At 36.4% G+C, this 24,020-nt stretch overlaps 1 protein-coding gene across 1 annotated transcript in view; it reads right to left on the bottom strand.

The window, feature by feature from the left end:
• The window catches only part of LOC150102899 (tRNA (34-2'-O)-methyltransferase regulator WDR6), a 624,232-nt gene that overhangs the window by 563,635 nt on the left and 36,577 nt on the right, over positions 1–24,020 (bottom strand). The window contains exon 3 of the mRNA XM_090398196.1: positions 18,210–18,303. Coding sequence (XP_090254322.1) covers positions 18,210–18,303 — 94 coding nt within the window. The remainder of the gene's footprint in view (positions 1–18,209; positions 18,304–24,020) is intronic.

Below are 24,020 nucleotides of genomic sequence, written 5' to 3'. Positions count from 1 at the left end.
AAAGCTATCTCAACTCATGTTGAAATAATTACTAGGACATCTCCCGCTTTAGAATGGAATGCAATACAGGGTGTTTTAAAAAGAATGACCCAATTTCAAATAATTATATTTAATAATGAAAATGTGATTTTTATTAATGAGCCACTATGTTCATTAACTAAGCGTAGAGGCTATTTGGGCACTAGTAGTGGCATCTAGCAGTCGTCATATCAAACTCTGGGCCAAGGCCCAGAGTTTGATATGATTTGACATTCTTTTTGAAACACCCTGCATACTGTTATGTATATTCCTGTCATCATATGTGGCCTAATATTCTGCTATAGCACTGTATATATGTTATCTGCCAACTTTGCTGGTTGTATGGATAACATTTCTGCTCTATAACCAATAGATCCTGAGTCTAAATCTGACTGCAGGAATGGATGTTTGTCACTGTCTTAGGCTGTAAATAAATTTCATTGCCTAGTGTGAGATCTCCACCCTGCTTATTGGAGGCCTGAAATTGTTAAAATGTTATCTCTCTGATATCTAGAACATTTTTTGTGAGGGGGGGGGATTAACCATATTAACTAGATATTTATTTAGTTTCACTGCCATGTTACTATTTCAGAGATAAAGCAAAAAAGAGCAGGGGAACCTACTGTAGGCAGACACAGATCTTTCGACATATCACTCACACATAAAAAGTATTCCAACTCCATGTATAATTAAAGTACATTTTATTTCCTGCTGAGTTAACAAGGTTTTATACAATTAAAAATACTGAAACTTAGCTTTCAACATACCCATGATATAGTAACATTATAGGAGGGGTCATTACTCAGACTGGTTTCAACCTTTGAGTTATCAGTGAGCGCTAGACCCAGAAGACACTATGAATCAGTGTGAAAGTCATATTTTCCATATATAAATAGTAAAATGGTATTTCACCATATTTCAATAATATCATGAAACACCATTTTATTACTTGCATCAGAAATATTTGTTAAAAAATATCAAAGATGGTTGTAGAAAATTTTCTACATCTGTGTGGAGATGAGTTTTCGCACTTGGCAAACACTGTCATAGGACGCTATATCTGTGGCATATTGGTTTACGGTATTTGTAAATGACTGCATTATCTAAAATCAGTTATAGGAAACAATATTAGCAAATGGAAACGTGAGGATCTTCCTCTCCAAACACTAAAGAATCAATAATTAAAATACATTTTATTTCCTGGCTGACATGGTTTTATACAATTAAAGATATTTAAGATTTAATATCTTTATACAATTAAAGACATTAAATCTTAGCTTTCTTAGCTTTAAACAAACCCATGAACCAATAACATTATGGAAAAAGCACTGCTCAGACTGGTTGCAACCAGGAGTTGAGTTTACGGGGGGATTCAGATTAGTAGTAGGCACTAGATGGAGTTTGGTTTCGCAGGCCAACACATAAGCCAAACATGTAACCAGTTTATTCTTTCTTTTAAGGTTACATGGTGATTAGCACTCATATTTGTAAATTTAGGGACACAAAAAAAAAAAAAAATAGATTCTAGACAGGATTACAGACGACTCGGCCAAGTACTTATTACTGAAAAACAAAGAAAAATTAGTAATGAAATTTCAAGTCCTACAACAACAGAAAAGCACAAGACCATCAGGACGCCATAACAAAAAGGAACAGCCAATCACAAACCAACATCATAAGGAGCAGCCAATCGCCCACAAACAAAGTTAGGAGCAACCAACCACCATCGGACCACTGCTTGGTTATCAACCAATCAAACCACAATCTCACCCAAGGTGAACTCTCGCTGCTAAAGAAAGGTTTGAACTACGCCATTGCTCCGAGGTCAGTGAACAAACTTGATATTGTGTATCATATCGAGAGAGGTTTAAGATCCCTTCCCACCATTTTGGCTGATAAAATACGAATGGAAACATCGTGTATACTAAATTCAAACAAAAAACTAAGCACCAACTTAAACAAAACTGAAAAACTAGCCCTTAAATCCTTAAAAAATAACCAAGACGTTATAATCACGAAAGCAGATAAAGGCAATGCCACAATCCTTTTACACCATACAACATACATTGAAAAAATGAACCATTTAATATCGGACCACAACACCTACCAAATGGTAAACTACAACCCCACAAAATGTAACAAAAAGAAAACAACTGAATTAATCAAATCCGTCCACACATGGCCCGAAGAAACAACAATAAAATGAATATCATTATGCCTGTGCACCCAGAATTTATGGCCTGCCAAAAATACACAAACCAGGCACACCGCTATCCAATTGTTGAAGGAATTGACAGCCCAAATTATCACCTAGTCAAAAAATTAGCTGCCACACTCAAGGAATTGGTAGGTCAGTCCTCTTCCTACATAAAAAATACACAATTTTTGTGTCCCTAAATTTAATTTAGGGACACAAAAACACACATTGTTCAACATGTGTGTTTTTGTGTCCCTAAATTTACAAATATTAATGTAACCAGTTTAATGTAGTGCAACATTGTGACTAGTCCTCAGAGGACTGCAAGTCCCTGATATGAAGCAAAGAATCATGTTGCATCCTTATCCAATCAGATGAACTGAGGTGGATATGGCAAATGTCTGAAGAACATCTTATATCCAAGTACGTCATCCAAATTGTGAAATGTGGTGATAAGATGTAATAGTGTGAAGTCGTTTCTCCTTATATAGACTTCTCCCTTTGGCTGTTGTGCCAGAAAGGATGAGTGTTGATAAATATGCGCCTGCACTTTTGAAGAATGATTGCTTACTACATTATGGCAATCTTACAGAAGACCCATCTCTTTCAACATGACAAATTTCAATATGTTATGTTACAGATGTCAATGTGACAGAGTTTGTCAATATTGATCTGGGAAATGGTTTACTAGCCAGCACAGTCCTTATTGCTAGGCTTACCATACGTCCATATGAAGTGGTGATTGCAAAAGCTTTTTGGTCGGCAAACTATGACATTTTGAAAAATACAATTTGCGAAGAAAAATGGATACAACTATTCATTCAATTCAAAGAAAAGAACATTTCATTGCTCAATCTTGTCCAAATTATAGAATACATTTTCAGCCTGCCAGGCACATCTTCACCTGTTGAAAGGATATTCTCAATAATGAATAACATGTGGTCTGAAGAAAGAGGTAGAATGGCTAAATCAACAGTAAAAGCTGTATTGCACTGCAAACTTAATAGTGAACTAAATTGTAGTGAATTTTTCGACATGATTAAAAATAACAAAGAATATTTAAAGAAAGTTCACGCTAGTGATAAATATTAATAACTTTTTAATAATAAGTTATGTTCAGTTAAGAGTAATTAAAAATTATTACTGCGTAATGTTGTTTTTTGTTAACCACTCCGTTATTTAGTTTTTCAATCATAAGTACTTAGTGTAGGAGGCATTACTTTCTGTTTTGAGCAAATTCTCAAAAATGTCCCGGTTTGATAAAAAAAAATATGGTAAGTCTACTTATTGCAACCTACCAGAATATCTTTGTTGCAAACCCAAACACTGGGTGATGGTCAGGCCAGTGCATTCAGTAATGGTGGTAGGTATATGGATGGGTGATCACAATGAAGATGGCCAAAACACTTAATTCATATTATTACAAACTGAAGGAGAAAGGCATACCTGCTATATATAAATGCAATACTGGGACAAGATTGAAATATGCATTTCAATTTCTATGAAGAATATTTTCTGGCCATTACAGATTAGGATAAATCTCTACTGAAGAGAGATTTGAACAAATTATGCAACATCCTGCTATTTTTGAGATCAATATATTTCTTAAACATAATTGCTAAAATAGTTCTTATGTAAATATCGACAAAACAAAAAGCATGGCTTTTAAAGACATATCAAAAATAAAATCAAGGTGGAAATTAAATTTTTATATCAAATTAACTGCTTCAAATACCTCAGATGTGGTATATCATATACAAAAGAACTGACGCTGATATCAAAATTTCAGTCTTCCTAAAATAACTGAGATGATCAATAATATTTTCTAACCAAGTTCAAAAAAGCATACACGGCAAGATCTTCTCTACTGCATGGAAGTGAATTATGGATCATAAAAACTGCAGAAGAAAAAAAAAAAAAACAGAAACCAGAGAAATGAAATTCCTATGAATTTCATTGAAATGGTTAAAAAACTCAGTAATGGCAAAATATACAAATATTGAAAAGAAGTATGAAAAGAAGTAGATTTCGCATGCTGAAAGAACAGTTCAAGACCACCTAAAAAGATGATTCAACACCACCCAGTTGGAAGATACAAAAGTCAGGGATGGAGGAAAAGATAGAATGAGAACAGAACAGGGCTAAATCCCCTGAAAGGATAATGATACAGCTATTTTTGGTTTTCTTTATAATTATGCACCATTGAAAAACTTGAAGACCTGTATACTTTAACCCCCCTGAGAGTACATATCTGGAATTTGATGATGATGAAAGAAGAACTTAAGGAATACTGCAGGAATCTAGATATTGCTTTAACAGACAATGAAAACTGCAATGTAAGTATAAACAACAAATTACAAATTAAAGATTACATTAAAGTAAGTATAAGAATTTTATTGGCATTTCCAGTTGCTACTGCCTCAGCAGAGTTTCTCCAAACCGAAATTAATTAAAAAACTATCCAATAAGTGGAAAAAAAAAAAAAAAACAGGTGTCTGATTTGGCATTACTGTCAACAGAACACAAATAATGTGAAAATCTTAATTATAACAACATAACTAGTGTTTTTGCTGAAATGAAGGAAAGAAAAATAAATCTTATATATGACTTATATACGTCTTTATTTTATTACTCATTAAAACAGTACTAATCCAACAAGAGAACACCCAGATATGAACAATAATCATTAAATCCAGTCGTCTTTGATATCTTGATGACCTTTGGTCATATAAAAACCATAACTTTACATATATTTTTTGATTTTGTCATAATTATTATTAATAAGAGAACACCAAACAAAACTAAATTATAAAAGGATGTTTATTAAGTAGCTTATATTTCACTGAATTTCAAACCAGTTTCTTCATGGCAAAACAACATGTTACAATTTACACTCAACAATGATTAAGTGAAACAGTTCATATCGTAAGAGACAAAAGATCTAAAGTCCTAATTTGACACTATCTAATGTTGAATAAAAGTATTACAGTTGAGTAGGAGTTAATCTTAAAATGAAGTCTCCCAAATGTTTGGTAGATTAATGCACCCAGTCTTGATGAGGTTAGGAAAATGCTTCATGGCCCACTGCTGACTCTAAAAGCAGTCTTGAGAACCTATAACAAATTCTATATTAATCCTGTGAAAAGGGGCGTGCACAAAGCCTGGTCTGCCAGTCCTGATGTGCCATAATAATGGCTGGAGATGTATTTCTTATATTCTCCAAGGTAGATGTTAATAGTCCTTTCTGTCTGTCCACAGCTGTAACTGTGATACGTCACAGTTACAGAGAACTTCATACACTCCATGATATGCCAGGGGATGGAGTTTGTCTTTAGAAGAGGGAATCAAAATTACTAATCTGAACATGTGTTTGAATGTGGTGTGAAGATTATATTTTATTAGTACTTTGGCTATCTTTTCAGAATGTACCTTGGATATATGGAATAGGAATAGTGGTGTTTTGTTCTTGTGCATTTTGGGGATGGGAAGCAGAGGGGACAAGTAGTGTTTTATCTATTTTGTGGGAGCTGTAGTCAATCAGCCAAGAAAATATGGCAAAACCAGCTGCATTCTGTGGAAAGGGCTGCATCATTAAAACAAATAGTGCTGGCTCTATGCATAAGTGTTTTTAGAATTCCATACTGTTAGGCTGGATGATGATGCAACTGTTTATGTAGATATCTTCATGTGCATGTTAGCTTTCTGTAAATGGAAAGACAGTGAACCATCTTGAAGTCAAATGACTAATGTGTCAAGAAAATGCAAATTATTTTTATAATGTGAAGTGAATGTTGGGGTGTGTTAGCTGTTAAGGTAAGTTGCAAAGGAACACAAAATGTCTTGTCCATTAGGATAATGGGAAACACAGGGGGAGGACCTATCACAGCACTATTAAGTTGTTCTTGGATTTTTCCTTGCCAAATAAAAGAACCTGCATACATAGGAAATTCGATTAATTTCCGAGTGGCAAGTTTGACTTAATTAAATCAAGAATGTCTGTTAGTGGTACATTAGTAAATATAAGTTAGTTTAGATGTTACTTCCTTATATCTGAATTTTTAAGTATGTGATTTTTTTTTATTAGTGATATGAAATGTTTATAAAAGTAGAAGAGTTACCAGTGAGGGAAGCAAGTGATTTAGCTAAATGTTGAGCAAGTTTATAAGGCATAGGAAATATTGGATTTATTGATTTTTAAGTACCCCATTATTACAATTCAGTTTTCAGAAGGATAGCATTGAATTTCATATTGAAAAGAAGAGTGTGAAACAAAGTTCTAAAACAAATCATGGTTGAGAAGCTTTCAGAGGCAAACTGTGGACTGAACTTCAAAAACATCATTGAAGAAAAAATGGAAGAGTTTGAAAACAAGAACCATGGCTTCGAGATACAATAGCAAATCCTGAAGAAAACACTGACTGATTCAGCCAGAGAGGCATGTGGTGAGGATGTCTGTAAGTATAGAAAAATCAGAAAACTCCAAGGTGGACTCAAGAAGTTAAAGTGGCAGTCAAGGAAAAGAAGAAAACATATTGCAAGTTCCTGGCAAGTAAGTTAGCTTATGCTCTTAGAGAATACAGAAAAAAAAATGTCTGAAAGCAAAGCACTGTGTAAAACTAGCTAAACAAACGTCATGGGAAGAGTTTGGCAAGAACAGAGAAAATAAATACCAGAGAGGTAGCAAAATATCCTGGAAGCTATTGAAAAAGCTTAGATATGGAGGAAAGAGTACTGTAAAAGAAATCCGATATGATAAAGGTGACATGAAAACTGAAGATGAAGATATTCTAGATGTCTGGAGTAATTACTTTGAAAGACTGCTAAACGAAACAAGCATGATGGCAGAAAACTCCCAACAAGAATGCAGTCAGGAATACATACCCATACCTGAAGTAGAAAACTTCATGAAAAACCTGAAATACAGAAAGGCAGCTGCAGAAGATGGAATTCAGATAGAAATGCTCAAATATAGAGGTATAAAAGAGGTATGCATAATTCAGAAGGTCTGGTCACAGGGTCGAATTCCAGATGATTGGAGCAGAGTTCTCATAGTACCCATCTATAAAAAGGAAAATAAAAAACTCAATGTGAGAATTACAGAAGTATTTCCTACTGAAAGTTCCTGGAAAGATTTATGCAAGTATACTTGAGAAATGGTTCAGAAGGATTGTGGAAGGGGAGCATGGTAAAGAACAAGCTGGATTCAGGCCAAACAGAGGTTGTCAGGATCAGATTTTCACTTTAAGACAAATTATTATTATTCGTGACACCTCCAAGGAGTCCGAAGATTCATCGCGGGAGGACACCTATTGCACAACTACTCTCCATCTTCACCACTACACCGAATCTCTACTATCAATCATCTACATCAATGTCATCTACTGCCCACCACTACTACTAGTATTTTTTGTCTGTAAATTGCATGTGTTCTGAAGATTTATCTGTATGCGAGATGAAAAACCCAAGTTTCCAGGAGAAAAAAACCCTGCTACCTCCATATGAGATTGGCTACCTCACCTTCGATTGAAAATGTCCATATAAAGATTCCTCCCGTCACAACGAGAATCGAACTTAGGCCTTTTCCAATCAAAGGGCACAATGTACTGCCATTCTTCCAATTGCGCTACGGAGGTGACTATCTGCATAATTAAATTCTTCTATAAGGTGTGTAATTGTTTTCTTAATTAGAAATCCTACTCCATATTGTCCTTTTGTTTTCCCATAATAGTATAAGTAATCTCCATTTTTTAGTTTCATTAAATGTTCATCCTGCCTGCATACTTCACTTAAGCCTGATGCCCAATCTAATATGTTTTAGTTCTTGCTGTAAGATGGTTAGGTCTTTCTCTTCTTTATGTGTTCGACAATTAAATGTTCCTATATAGAGGAAAAGAAGATTGCAATGATTACTATTGAGTTCTTTGGGCTATTCCAGGAAAGCTTCCCCATAGGAGGGTGGTTGATGGAGAAATATCAGAGTAGTTTAATTAGGAGTAGAGTTCCAAAAGAAGGTCTGTGACTAGTGGTGTGCTGCAGGGAAACCTGTTTTAGGACTGCTAGTTTAATTTGTACATTAACAACATAGGAAAGGATCTGAGAGGAACTGTTCAGTTATTTGTGATGATGCAAAGTTGGGTAGAGCAATAGTTAATACAGATGATGTCAAAATCTTGTAGGATGATTTGGATAGATTGGCAGATTGGGCAAAGGAGAATGGATGTCAGTTTAATGTGGTGAAGTGTAAGGTTATGCATTTTGGGATGAAAAGATTACCACCTGTATACTACATTGGTGAAACTGTACCCCAGAAAATTGACGAAGCCAGAGACTTGGGAGTGTTAGTGGATATGGAGTTAAAGTTTAGGAGGTACATAGCAAAAGTGGCTAATGCAGCTCATCACTTGGTTACTGAAAAATGCTTTGATGAGAAGAGACAAGTAGGTTATCAGATCATTAAACATCAAAGAAATGAACTTTCATAACAATTACATCATGAACCATAATGAATAAATCACATTAACGAGACACGCACATTGTCACGCACAATACCAATTTTTTGTATGAATTAGAACCATCAGTTATAACCTAGTCTGTAACCTTCATTTTAGCTTACTAGTTTGTATTCCCTGAGGATGCCAATAGAAAAATTGGCGAAACATGTAGGAGGATAAAATAAAGCTACTTGACAAAGATTATATAAAAAAAGTGTAATAGTCTTATGAATAATCGTCAAGAAAAAATTCAACATAATGAACAGGATCAACGAGATCACCAAACAAAAGGTACGCAATCTCGAAGGTTTAAAATGCAAAAATGCTAGGTATTTAAACCATCTGACAAGCAGGTTACTGTTCCTCTTTATCGAGCCTTGATAAGACCCACATCTTGAAAACTGCATGCAGATCTGGGTGCCAGGGTTTTTTGATGATGAGGAGGAGATGGAGAGGATGCAGAGGTGAGTGGGCAAGATGGTAGCAGGTCTATGGAATGAACCTTACAAGAACAGATTGAAGATTTGTTACAGAAACAGGTTGATAAGTGGAAAAGGGATGATATGATTGAGACACGTACAAATTACTGAGGGGTTTTTACAAATTCAGAGGAAATTTTTCAGAACATGTGTGGTGGTGGGAGACCTAGGGGCCATCCATGGAAACTGAGCAAGAGTTCAGTTAGCAATGGTGTTAGAACCAGGTTTTTTGCTTGGAGAGTGGTGAATGAGTGGAATAGGTTGCTAATCTGTTGTGGGTGCCATGACTGTGAACAAATTCAAAGCAAAGTATGATAGATATTGCACAAATATTGGTTAGTTCTTGACATGATATTTAGGGCCTCCCTTGATGAGTCTAAGGACTCCTTGGAGTAGCCCATAATAATAAAATAATAATAATAACAACATCATCTGCATAATCTAAAAAGTTAAGATTAACATCACCAATTTTGATATTAGATTTAACCTCCCTACCTGCTGAGGCGGATAAAATAGTGGGACCAAATTGCACTTCTTATCCATGTTATTCAATGGGTTTTACAAAATCGTATCCAGATTTAGCTGAATGTCTATAGACGTCATGGCCGGTTGGGGGGGGGGGGGTTAATACCACTTATATAGATAATGAATAACAGTGGAGATAATGTGCATCCTTGTTGCACACCTAATTTTACTTCAAACCATCTTCTTGTACCTCTTTCAATTCTAACAGCCGACTTACAGCTTAAATAGACTATGTATTGCTTAATATAACGTATAATTTACATCATAATGTATCATTTGCATCATTTTGAAGAGCTTTCCTCTTGGCACTTTGTCACATGCCTTTTCTAGATCAACAAAACTTAAATACAAATCTTTGTTATATTACCAAGATTCCTCAACTATTTGTGTTAGAGTGAAAATCTGATCCTGACAACCTCTATTTGGCCTGAATCCAGCATGTTCTTCACAAAGCTTTCATACCACAATTTTTCTTAGCCAATGATCAAGTAAACTTGCATAAATATTTACACAATCACTCAGTGGGGAAATACTTTTGTAATTCTCACTTTCAGTTTTTCTTTTAATAGATGGGTACTATGAGAGCTCTTCTCCACTCATTTGGAATTTGATCCTGTGACCAGGCCTTCTGAATTATGCAACAAAGCCACTGTAAAACTTTTATAGCTCCATATTAAAGCATTTCTATCCAAATTTCATCTACTCCACCTGCCTTCCCCACATGTTAACAAGTTCCTCCTCTCCCATGCCGCTACCCATGTACGGTACTAAAGTACTATAGGTTGAACAGCCAACCTCTAATATATGAGAGGTTGGCTGTTCAACCTATAGTACTTTAGTACCGTATATGGGTAGCGGCATGGGAGAGGAGGAACTTGTTAACATTTGATTTAAAAGCCTGTATATTGTATTCCTTGGGAAATACATCAGGGGAAAGATTGTTCCATAGTACAGCAGTAGCAGGGATTAAGGAGGAGGAAAAGAAACTTGTTCTGTGGGTTTCGAGGTGTACTGTGAAGGGGTGTTGAGAGGTGGCTGTACGTGTTCCAATGGGTTTAGTAGAGAATGGGGAAATTATTGATGTTTTTTCAGATGAGCATTTTCCATGAAAATATTTGTAGAATATACAAATTGCAGAGACTAAGCATCTATGTGAGAGTGGGGGGGGGGGGGGAGTCAATAAGAGAATCATCATTTATCAGTCTAATTGCTCTCTTCTATACTGAGTCAAGCATTTTGAGGGAGCTCTTCGGAGCTCCACTCCAAATGTGAGAACAGTATTCGATAGCTGGGTGGATTTGCGATTTGTATACAGTTAACAGTTGTTTTGAAGTGAAGTAGCATCTTGAGCAAAATAGAAAGCCTAGTTTTTTGGAACTGAGGATGCAATGGTTGTGATGTGTTTATGCCAGGAGAGGCCTGATGTCATGGGAGAAGAGAGATTTCATCTTGTCTGGGAATTTGAGTGTTATCGAAAATAATACTGGGGAAAAAAGGTTCTTTTTTGTGTGAAATAAGACAGAACTCGGTTTTACTAGCGTTGAAGTTGACGAGGTTATCTGAGCCCCGTCGGAGGATGTTTTGGAGGTCTGCATTAAGGGAAGTTGTGGTTGATGTTCTGTGGGTTGAAGTGAGTTGTACAGGGTGAGGTTTATCAAATGAAAGGGAGGAGTGCAATGTGCTGTCATCTGCAAAACTGTGCATTGGATTGGAGATCAACTGAAGTAGGTCGTTGATGTATAGAAGGAAGAAGGTCGGTGAGAGAACTGAACCTTGTGGGACCCCAGCATTTGTTGGATAGCGGGAGGATAAGGAGCCATCTACCATCACACATAGTGTGCGTCCAGACAGGAAGTTGGCAATCCATCTGCAGAAGTCCTGAGATAGTCTAAATGATGGGAGTTTGCTTAATAAGCCTTTGTGCAAGACCCGGTCAAAGGCGTTAGAGATATCAAGTGCGACTACTTGGGATTCACCAAATTTTTCCATGGCATATGTCCAGAGATGGGTGATATATGACAGCAGGTCACCTGTTGATCGGCATCGACAGAATCCATACTGGTGGTCGTTTAATAGCTGGGTGCCTTCAAGGTAGAGTAGGAGTTGAGAGTTAATGGTTTTCTCCATCACTTCAGATAGGATTGAGGTGAGTGAGATGGCAACGATTTGTCACCCTTTTTGGGAATGGGTTGAATATAGGCCAATTTCCAGGCTTTGGGATATATACCGGTGGAGTAGGAGAGTGTGTATAGACGGCATAGGATACGAATCAGTTCTGCCGCACAAACTTTCAGGACAATTGGAAGAATGCCATCACGGCCAGAGGCTTTTTTTGTGTCTAATTTTGACAACAGGTTTATGATCTCTTTTTGGCAAAAGGATACAGGGAGCATTGTGTGTTCGGCAGTTGGAATGACTGGGGACATTTGCCATTGTCGGTTATGTGTGTATTGGAGACGAAGTGTGAAACCAGGAGATTAGCTTTTTCTGTGGGTGATGTTGCAATTGAGCCATTTGGGTATGATAGCAGGGGGAGTAGTGTAGGGCAAAAGTTGCGACAAACTGCTTTGGCGAGAGACAAAAGGCATGGCTGCCACTAGGACAGGCTGCAAGCTTCCTGCTTTCTGCCCATTCTAATTCTGTTTTGGAATCATTGATACTTTTTTTTGCATCTGTTTCAGGCTTTAGTATAGATGCTGAAGGAGGTTGGTGTTCTTAATTTGAGCCAGTTGTGGTATGCCTGATTTTTAGTTTGCACAGCCTTGGCACATTTTTTGGAGAACCAGGGTTTGGATAGGGGACAGCAGTTCAGAGTGGTGTGGGGAATGTATGTTATCATGCCAGTGAGGATTATTTTGGTGATGTGTTCAGTGCATATGTTAGGATTGGAAGACTGCAAACAGTAATCCAACCATAGGAATGAAGCATAGTAGTCTCGGAGGCTGTCCCATTTAGCACTCTTGTAATGCCAGACTACTTTTGTGCAGATGTGACTGTGTGAGCGTTGTTGCACTGGGCAGGAGATGAGCACTAGGTTGTGGTCAGAATTACCCAGGGAGCTCACTACATTCATTGTATATTTGGAAGGATCATTTGTAAGGAAGAGATCTAGGGTATTTGGGGAGTGATTTGGGTTATCTGGTATTCTGGTTGGTTGTGAACAATTTATGTAAGGTCGTTGGTGATGGCAAAGATTTTGGCGTCTCTGCCTGCAAGATCTGTACAACTGGAAGAGGAAAGCCAGTTGGTGTTATGAACATTAAAATCACCTAGGAGGATGATTTTACTATTAGGATAGTGGGACTGGAGGAAATCAACTTTTGAGGAGAGGAAGTTAAGGAGCTCGGAGTGGCTGGTGGCATTGGGAGAGTGATAGAGACAGCAGATGAATTTGACTGAGTGGGGGAAAGAGATATTTTTAGCCAAAGAAGGTCAAAGTTGGGCGATTCAAGGTTAGGTGCTCTCTGGCAGGGTAAGTCAGCGCAGATATATGCACACATACCACACTTGGGTAGAAAGGAATTAAATAGTGAATGGTTTGGATGGTTGAGATGGATGATGCTGGGGGAAGGTGAAATTTGTGTTTCTGTTAAGAAGAGTAGGTGGGGTTTGGTTGACTGCAGATGATAGTGAACGCTATTAAGGTTGGAGTTGAGACCACAGATGTTGGTGTAGTGGATATGCAAGGGTCTGTGGGGAATGGCTTTGACTGCTGGGGTCTTGCACGTTTCCTATGCAGTGCCTGCATACTGGTCTCCTTGGTGGCTACTAGTGGCGTCACTTGGTTTTTGCACTAGTTTGGTTTGTTTGTAGTCTATGGTCCAGCTATTGTCTCCATTCTGGTGTTTTTCTTCTAGCTGTTTTCGGAGTTGGGGGTCTTTGTTCCCTTTGTTCAAAGATTAATTCAGGTCGAGCATGTTCATGCGATTGGGGGCTACTGTCCTTTAGCTTGCTATTTATTGCCATTATTATTTGGAAGTGTTTGTCGGTGTATCACAGATCACTTTGATGAGACGTGGATAGTTCGTTCCGTCCTTTCTTCTGTTTATGGGACCGAATCGATGACATTTGATGATGTTTCCAGGATCAAAGTTGCATTCGCCTGCTAGTTTGCTAACTTCTTCTTTTAGAGATTTACCATTTTCCTCTGGGAAGTTCAAAATAACAGCACTGAGTCTCCTGTTTTCGGCCTCAAGCGACGAGTGTGCCATTGATTCAATTAAATCACGGTATTCATTAGCAGGTACAGATGCACTTGTGATCGGCCGTTGATCATCAAATATCTCGAGCTTTGTTTCCAACTTTCGGATTTGGGGCGAGAAAGTATCGATCATGTTACTGAGGTGTTGTGTTCAAGATCTTCAACTCGTTTGCCTATGTTTAGCAGCTGTTTAACAGAGGGGAGGCATATCGAACAGAAAAAAGGCTGGTTCAGTTCGATAAGTAACTTGAGCACCGAATCCTCTCTATTTTAGCGCAAGAAGTATGTAGCCAGTTGCAGCAGAAGTCACACGATATGCTTTTTTCCTTTCAGTAATTTCGGTTTTGCAACTTCAGTACTTCGTATTGTCTTTCAGTTTGTTGGTTATCGGCTGCGCTACACTGACAGGACTCGAAGTAATCTTTTGTTGCTTGCCTTTGTTGGCGTCATCTTTATTTCGCATAGTCGGCATATTGGGCGCTTTCACGTGGCTGTTTTTTGATTGAATAATAACTAATATGAAGTAATATGGGTACTTACGAGTTGTGTAGAAGTAGCTAGCTCCTTGGTACCCTCTGTATTCCGTTTACTAGTTGTTCTGCACAAAAGAGATACTTGCAATTGCAATAAAACTCGGGAGCACAAGTTTAATGAAACTTATTCACAGGTGCTGCCTAACGGAACTGACTTTTGATGAATTTGATGACTTTATCTACTTCAAGTATGGATATGTATTCCTGACTGCATTCCTGTTGGGAGTTTCTTGCCATCATGCTGACACTTCTTGTTTCATTTAATAGTCTTTCGAAGTAAGTACTCCGGAGACATCTAGAATATCATTATCTTCAGTTTTCATGTCACCTTTATCATCTCTGATTCTTATTTATAGTACTTTTTTTTTCCTCCATTTCTGAGCTCTTTCAGCAGCATCCAGAATATTTTGCCCTTCCTGATATTTATTTTCCATATTCTTACCAAAGTCTTCCCATGACTTTGGTTTAGCTAATTTTACACAGCACTTTGCTTTCTTACATTTTCATTTTATGACAAAATACTCACCAGGAAATGTTAGTGGTTAATATTAAATTCCTTATTTTCCTTACGTAATTTACATGCATGTTCACTTAATGATAGACTAAGTATATAACTTCATGTGAGTGAGTCTTTTTCAGAAAACTGAAAAAGACTCACTCACAAGTATAAACTATCTTTTGATGAATGGAATTAATTTTATGAAATTTTGCATTTCTGTAGACAAACATATCACATACAAATCTATACCACCATGAAAGCTCTGTTAAAGGAGTGTTACAAAGTTACTGTTCAAACTCTCCATGAAGTATCTGGCCAACGTACGAAGAAAGTAAATTTTCCCCATCATTATCCTCATGTTTAGTAGTTTAATGACCTGCTAAATTCTGTCTAATTTCATTTATAAAATACAAGGATATGTATGCCATTAACATTGCATCAGGCTAACTCTTTGTTCTGGACTGGGCAAAGACAGATCACATGAAATCAGCTGTTCAATTCAGTGGTTTGAATAATAGTGTCAATAATACTATAAATAAATGCAAAATGCAGTGCCATCCCCACCATAAGAAGCTACCCATATGGCTATTCCTAATGTCTAAGCAGTCTTGGAGCACATAGATATAGCACTCTTAAACATGCATTCTGTTTTATCCATAAGCTTTGTTAGTTTGGAGGATTTAGTGAAGGCTAAGTTACTCCACCAACAGGTATTGGTATCGTGGACCTTTCATCTGTTTTATTTTGATCAATCAAGGAAGGTCCATCCCAGTTCTTCACAAAGAATACAATACATCACATAAGTACATCTGAAAGAACTGTCTAAAACTTGTGGAGTATGCTATCAATTCCACATAAAAAGCTCCCTGAAAGATAACTGAAGCCCTATATAAAGCAGATTCATTAAGGAAAGGCTAAATAAAGAAAGTTGCACAACATTATTGCATAGTCAAAATTTGAACATATCTAAAAAATTACAATTACCCACATCATGGGTACAACTATTAATTTTTTTAATATGCATCCCACAAACAAAAGGTTATAAACCTATTGCACATCAGTGCCATGGTTAGGCTGCTCAAATAGCTCATAAACTGCTTTAGATAATAACCTTCACCTATCCTCCCCTCAAAAACCTAAACAAACATCTATGCCTGCAATGAAATTTGAACCAACAGTCCATTGATTGGAGAGAAGAAACTGTGTGCCACTCAAATGACCAGACCTTGATGGAATGCAGTAATAATTAGGACTACAAATTCATGCTATACAACAACTCATGATTCCACACTTGCACTGTTGATTCTTCTGATGTGCAAGCAGCAGGGATTCGTACACAGTCTGTTGAAATAGAACTCATGATTTTTTAATGATCTGCAAATAGTTGTACCCATGATGGGTTAAGTGTAATTTTTCAGATATGTTCAAATTTTGACCATGCAATAATGTTGTGCAACTTTCTTTATTTAGATCATTAAAAATGTGTCACTTCATATAGTACATTCAATATAAGGTTCCATTTACACCATACAAATCTTTCTTGGAACACTCAGTAGGGAAATTCTTGTGTAATTTTTATATTCAGTGTTACTTCTCCTTTTTTTCAACTGATAAGTTTAGTTTAATCCTTTATCCAAGTGTGAGCAAACAAAGTTTGTGCCTGAAAGTATCTTCAGGACTGGGGTAAGGTAGTACAACACCGGGCAACTCGTTGCAAAGGTAGAGAAAGCTCTCATCACTTCTATCTCAGTATCTCTCATAATGCAAAGCACATCTCTTTGCAGATATGTGTAATGCTTTGCATTAAGGCAAGGGCCACTACCCATACCGGTTTCGACCTTTATTGAGGTCTCGTCAGTAGGAACCAGGCTCAGCAGTGGAGACACCAAAGCAGAAGCAATGGGAGGTCATCCCAACCTACAGGAGTTGCTAAAGGGTGTGCAACCTTATTATTAAATTACTCCAGATTCAGAGAAAGATACTGAGAGTTTATTTTTCACTTGGTTAGACTATAATAAGTTTAGTTTAATCCTTTATCCAAGTGTGAGCAAACAAAGTTTGCGTCTGAAAGTATCTTCAGGACTGGAGTAAGGTAGTACAACACCTTACCTTTCTCCACCTTTGCAACGAGTTGCCCAGTGTTGTCATTAGCAGGTCATCTCTACCTATAGGTAGAGATGACCTGCTAATGCTTCTGCCTGGTATCTCTACTTGGGCCTGGCTCCCACTGAAGAGACCTCAATAAAGGTCAAAACTTGTCTGGGGTGGCCCTTCCCTTAATGCATAACATCATACATATCCGCATGGAGATGTGCTTTGCATTTTGGGAGATACTGAGACAGGAGTGATGAAAGCTTTCTCCACCTTTGCAATGAGTTGCCCGGTGTTGTACTACCTTACCCCAGTCCTGAAGATACTTTCAGGTGCAAACTTTGTTTGCTCACACTTGGATAAAGGATTAAACTAAACTTATTATAGTCTAACCAAGTGAAAAATAAACTCTCAACATTTTTGAACTAATGATGATGATGATACTATACTTCAAATCACCTGGAATTTAGCTTTCTTCAAGCATTCTAAATTACACAGTATAGTCACAATAAAACTTTTTATAATACCATATTTCAGCTTCTCAAATCTCTCAATGCATATACTGCATTACAAATATTTATTTCATCCAGCATTTCAAGTTACAGCATCTGGAAAGATGCTGTAACTTCATCTAACTCTAAAATAAATAAATAAAAAAAATAAAAATAAAAACAGTCTCCTGAGAACATTCTTCCTGGACATTTTCTACTGCTGTTCTATCAACTGTTTTAGAATCATTTTAGAAAGTAATTACACCAACCATCCAAAATATATCACCTTTATGATCTTCAATTTCTTTTGTGGCATTCTTTTTTTCCATTTCTAAGCTTCTTTAATATAATGCCCGCAACACATTTTGCTATCTTCATGATATATACATCTCTTAAATATTCTTTCGAAATCTTTCTGCGACTTCTGTTTAGCAACTTTAATGCAGCTTTCGTACATTTATTTCTATATTCAGTAAGAGTGTACAGATATACAATACAACCATATAGAATTCTTAGTTAATAAACTATTAACAAACAACTTCATCATATGCTTCACTAGTTGATTCAATCAACATTTTTTCCATTCAACTAGAAGATTTGACTGATATTTGATACTTCTAAATAGCTCAATCAGCAAGAAAAGCCACCTTTTGTGGCTTTTCTGTCTAAATAAAATTAGCTTACCTATCTAAATTGCTGAAAACACGAAGAACCAATACAGATTTACTTCCAAATACAGCCAACAGAGTATTTTCTGAAATCTGATCAACTGAGTGAGCTGGAAGGAAATATGAAAAGTCTTTAATATGTAATAAAGAACCACCTTCTACTACAATAGTTTTGTTTAATATGTGTTTAAAAAATAAAAAAGGGGAAAAAAAAACACTTTGTTGAGAAATTTTGAACATAAGATACAAAATATTTCAGACTTGTTAATTATATTTCCACACAGTATTTATCCCATATTAATTTCTATCATTTATTTATTTATTGACTTTGAAAAAGCATTTGACAAAGTTAAAAGAAACATATTATTTAACATATTAAAAGAAAGACAAATAATATCCTAAAAGCTATCACAAGTATATATGAAAATAATCAAATACAAATAAGATTAAATCATGAGCTATCATATACGAGAGAGATAAACCAAGGGGTCTAACAGGGATGTCCCCCTCTCAGCAACTCTTTTTAATATCTACTTAAATAAAATAATAATAAAATGGAATAAAAATTTACATCAAGGAATTAAACTTTCTCCTACAGTAAACTTAAACACTCTCCTCTTTGCCGACGACCAAATAATAATTACAAATTCTGAAGATAAACTACAGAAAGCTATTTTAGATCTAAATGATATATCCAAAGATTATGGTATGATAATATCAACAGAAAAATCAAAAACTATGGCCTTTAAAGGACAAGATCCAGCAAAAACTAAAATAGTAATAGATAACAAGATCTTAGAACAGGTGAATTCATTTAACTACCTGGGATGTACGATCACATATGAAAATGAAAAAGATATAAACGTAAAAATCGCAAAATATTTAAAAATAACAGGTGTAATTAACTCTGTATTTAAACCAAACCTAGTTCAAAAACAAACCAGACTAAAAGTATACAATACATTAGCCCTACCAGTCTTAATGTATGGAAGCGAAATCTGGACAATAAAACAAAAAGACAAACAAAGATTAACAACAGCAGAAATGAAGTTTATGAGAAAAACTGCAAAGTATACCCTAATTGATCACAAAAGAAATGAAGAAATTATGAAAAAATTAAACCAAGAACCAGTAATAGAAAAAATTAAAAAATATAAACATAAATGGATGGAACACGTTCAAAGAATGAAAACAGAAAGATTACCAAAACAAGCCTTAAAATACAAGCCATTAGGAAAAAGAAAACCAGGACGTCCTCTTAAACGATTCAACGATGACTTCTAAGGCTGAAACAGGCCATGCTAGGCCTAAATCCTTGATATGCATGATGATGATGATGATGATTAATTTCTATGAAAATTAAATATTTCCTGAATATTTGGATACATCAGTGAATGAGTTTCATAGCTAGGCAAAAATATAATCTACTTACATGTAGCCATTCATTCATTTCATTCATTGTAGAACATATCCTCACCAATGATGATCATGTAAGTATAATAAATTTAGTTTAATCCTTTATCCAAGTGTAAGCAAAAAGGTTTGCGCCTGAAGTATCTTCAGGACTGAGGCAACTCGTGGTAAAGGTGGACCAAGCTTTCATCACTACTTGTCTTAGTATCTCCCATAATGCAAAGCATATTCTCCCAGATGAGTCTTTGACTCCAGCGGTCTTGTTTAATAATAATAATATCTCCTTGTGGGCATGTATAATGTTATGCATTAAGGGAAGGGCAACTACCCAGAGGTGGAGATACTAAGGTGGAAGTAATGGAGAAGTCATATTTCCCTATATGAGTTGTCAAAAGGTGTCTCACCTTATTATTAAATTACTCTGGATTTAGAGAAAGATGTTGGAAGTTTTTTCCACTTGATTAGACTATAATAAATTTAGTTTAATCCTTTATTCAAGTGTAAGCAAACAAAGTTTGTGCCTGAAGTGTCTTCAGGACTGAGGCAACTCGTGGTAAAGGTGGACCAAGCTCTCATCACTACTTGTCTTAGTATCTGTCATACATGCCATAATGCCAATTTATTTAAATCATCCTGCAGGATATCTATATCACTATTATCAATTATTGCTCTTCCCAGTTTTGCTTCATCAGCAAACAACTGAATATCCCCTCTTATATCAATAGTAGAGGGAAACTATACTATTAATATACAAATTAAGGAGTGGTGGCCCTAGTACAGGACCCCGAGGTACTCCTCTACTGTGCAACCACAGATGCTAGAACCCTCGACACTTCTGCACATGGCAGAAAGTGGCGATTCCATTCCGATAATAGGGCAATCAACACATTTCATGGAATGAGTGTTTATTATTATACGTTGGAAAATTAGTTTTGCTTTTATGAAAATTCTAGTTTTTAAAGTGGTAACTATTTTACTTGTACAACAGATGGAAAATTTTACATATAAACCACGTGATTTTGCATGTTGGTGACGTGTAAAATTTTGTGTTTATGTTATTATGTTAATTATTTTCTTCAATGTCAGTTGCACCTATGTATTATTTTTACTCTTTTGTCGTTATCCTTCCTAAGTCTACTTTAACTTCAAACTCTCTGTTAAGGTCTCTTTACCTTATTCTAATCTAACCCAATTAACTTTTCCCCCACTTACAATCCATTGTTAATGAAAGAGCCTCTGAAATAGGCAATTCGTGGTTACAGTTAACTATCTCCCATGCTATGTAACTCAGAAAAAATTTATATTGTTTGTCGGCTGTGCCATCCTGAATTAATTTTATAGCATGAGAAGATTCGTTCCAAAATAATTCCTAATTAGTCAGTCGTGGCAATTTCTCTATTTTAAGCACACAGATTCATTGTTTTTATGAGACAGTGCATTGGTCAAAGATCAGGCGATAATTTTTTGCAAAAAAAAACATGTTTATTTTACCTTAAGCAACTGTAAAACTCTATGCAGCTTAGAAATACCAAAGAGCTTTACATCGGTTTTTACTAAGGTCAAGTCTCATGAGAACTGTTACAAAAATAACCTTGTTTGTCTCTATGTATTTTATGTTAAATATTAATGTAAATAACCCTATGGGAAGCTATTTTCTGTCCACTGCTAGATGAAGGCCTCCTCCAGTTCTTTCCACCTTTCTCTGTTCTCAGCAATGGTTGACCAAATTTCCCCAATAAACTCATCATTTTTCATCATCAGTTCATCACTCCACCTTCTTTTAGGACGTCGTCGGCTGGATGGGTATTCAATTTCAGATGTGATTTTATTGGACTATAGTTACTTTATCCCAGTTCTGTAAAGATCAGCTGACCAATACTAATCCAGTGTTTGGTTTCACTACTAGTAATCACTGATTTTCACAGATAACTGCTCAGCTTTCTGCTTATGGAAAGGATAGTTGCAATTTTTGGCTATCCACTTCATAAGTGGTCATGAATGGCAACATTGTTTTTTGTGACCAACAATATACAGTACTCAATTTCTGTTGCTTAATTATAAAACCTTGTAATTGGCAGTGAATTTCAATAGCACTTACATTGTTTTACAAGCTTTGATAAGGTTAAAATAAGTTTCTTTCGAGCCCACTCATACGTTACGTGCTGTGCATGCACAGTTACTTTCAGGTATCAACAAGTAGGTATCTAATACTTTCAGAATGCTCCTCGTAGATACCTGCATGGAGCAAAATTTTGTTTCTACAATGTCAAAAACAAAAGCAATACTTTGCCATCGGAACTTTGTATAATAGCTATGTATAAGACCACAAGAAAGTTGTTTACAATTAAGTGCATGAGAAAGTTGCTTGCAAGCTCTGTGCATGAACATCTTCAAAGCTAGTAACTTTCTCTGAAACTTTCTAGTAACTTCACTGAAACTAGCGGATCTCTTTGAGATCCGCTAGTTTCAGAGACGTTTCCGCTGCCCGACAAGACAAGAAAAAAAAGAATGCATGGAGGAAAAGAAAGAACCGGTCAGCCTTAACAAAAAGATCAAGGAGAACTGCCGATTTCTTCGGGGGCCCTTGGTGCAAGTCCCGAGAAGGCAAAAATAAAAGGGTACTGAGCCAAACATCGGGAGGAGAGTCCAGGTCCAGTTGCCGAGAGAGCAGAGGCGAGGTCCAGTTGCCGAAGAAAGGGGAGGCAAGCCGCAGTTACAAAGCAGGAGAGGCAAAGCGCTGTTACCGAAGAGAGGCAGTCGGCAGAGAACCACAAGCAGTTAGACCCAGAGGACCAGATTTTATGGCACACCCACGCCAGAGGAAAAATTGGGAGAAAAGCTGATATCAAGTGCCGGTCGGATGTCCTAGTGCTGGAGGAAGTCAACCAAAGCTAAAAGCTGAAACTTCTTGCCTGAGCTTTTGAGTACCGGGAAGATTGCAGTCCAAGACCTGCTGATATTCCGATGAAACACCCCCTGAAACAAGACTCTCCAGATGGAAACCTAAGGCCTGAGATGAAAGAAAAATCATAGAGACTTTGATGCAGGACACCTTTGGACGGTGTCGTGACAAAGAGCCTCTGTAAGTGTATCCCATCTTTTTATGTACATTCTTTTGTAATCTAAGAGATATGTCATAGACGGACTGATAAGAAATAGGAATAAGAAATATCTATAAGAGAGTACTCTGATTTGTTGTTTTTATATAGTACAGAGTAATTATATTGTATAGTCATTTAATATTGAAAATGGAAAGTTTATTTCTTTATATCAAAAGTATATAAGGATAGGTAAAGAGAGAGTAATCTCCCTATCGTTTATTTAATGTAAATAAATATGTTTTAATTATATGTCAATAGAGTGCCGCTGATTGTTTATTTTACGATGCACTGTTCCTAAGTAAATGCGAACTTAGGAGCGGGGAACCAAGTAAGATAGCCAAAGCGTACAGTTAAGTGCAAACAGACCACGACTGTTTGTGTAAAGTTTTACTAAAGGAATTTGTGTAAGAGAAAGAGAGAGAGAAATCAACCGGCCGTATTACTGAATTTTATGCCAATTAAAAGTCTTATCAAATAAATTTTCTAGTATCCATAGGCATAAAACTTGTAGTGCAAAAGGTAGATAAACTAAGTACGCAATAGTAAGAAGGAATAGTGAGAATAAGAAAGGAATATATAAAAAATAATAATAATGGTGTTACAAAAGGCGTAGCAACCAAATAAGTTGCTGTGCCTTTGTTCACACAACTATCCAATCTAATACACAATTGAACAATTTCTCTCTGATGCCTATTTTAAGTTCAAATCATAGCCTTACAAATTAGACCTGCTATAAATAACTTGCTTTACAAATCTAGGCAATTATTGGCTGTTACAATTTTACATCGTTGGCTAAAATTCTTCTTAATATGTATCAGTTAACTTTCGGTCTCAAATATCTCCTATGGCGACTACAATTATTTTAAAAGAGCTACGTTCAGTGGACATACAATTCTTAATCATTACCTCATCATTAATACTATAGAATCTACTCACAAATTCACAGAAACATATACAGTCCTACCAGCTTTGAAGATTTTGTGGTGGTTCTGTTGACTGCTTTCCTCCATCCTACATACTAGCCTTCACTGAACGGCTCCTGCTGTAGTTCTTTTCCGGGAATTGTAGCATGGCTCACCTTCAGTTCTAGGTCTTCTGTAGGAGGCATGTATCTGGTCGCACTTGGCATTTTCCATTACTGAAAATACATCTCCGAAGAATAATCTGCCTCTCCTGGTTCACCATGACTAGGGGTCAGTCTCCAACAAAGTCCGAGCGGGCCAATGAACTGCAGCAAGAAGAAAAAACTCAGAGCTCCCTTTAGAGGTTTTCAAGACCTCTTTTATACAATTGTGAACTTCCTTCTTTAATCT

The sequence above is a fragment of the Typopeltis vanoorti genome, chromosome 9 (assembly GCF_054136105.1).
Source record: "Typopeltis vanoorti isolate ZY-2024b chromosome 9, IOZ_Tvanoo_1.0, whole genome shotgun sequence".
NCBI classification, from domain to species: domain Eukaryota; kingdom Metazoa; phylum Arthropoda; class Arachnida; order Uropygi; family Thelyphonidae; genus Typopeltis; species Typopeltis vanoorti.
Note: the sequence above shows the minus strand (reverse complement) of the source record. Positions and strands in the feature narration are given on the sequence as shown.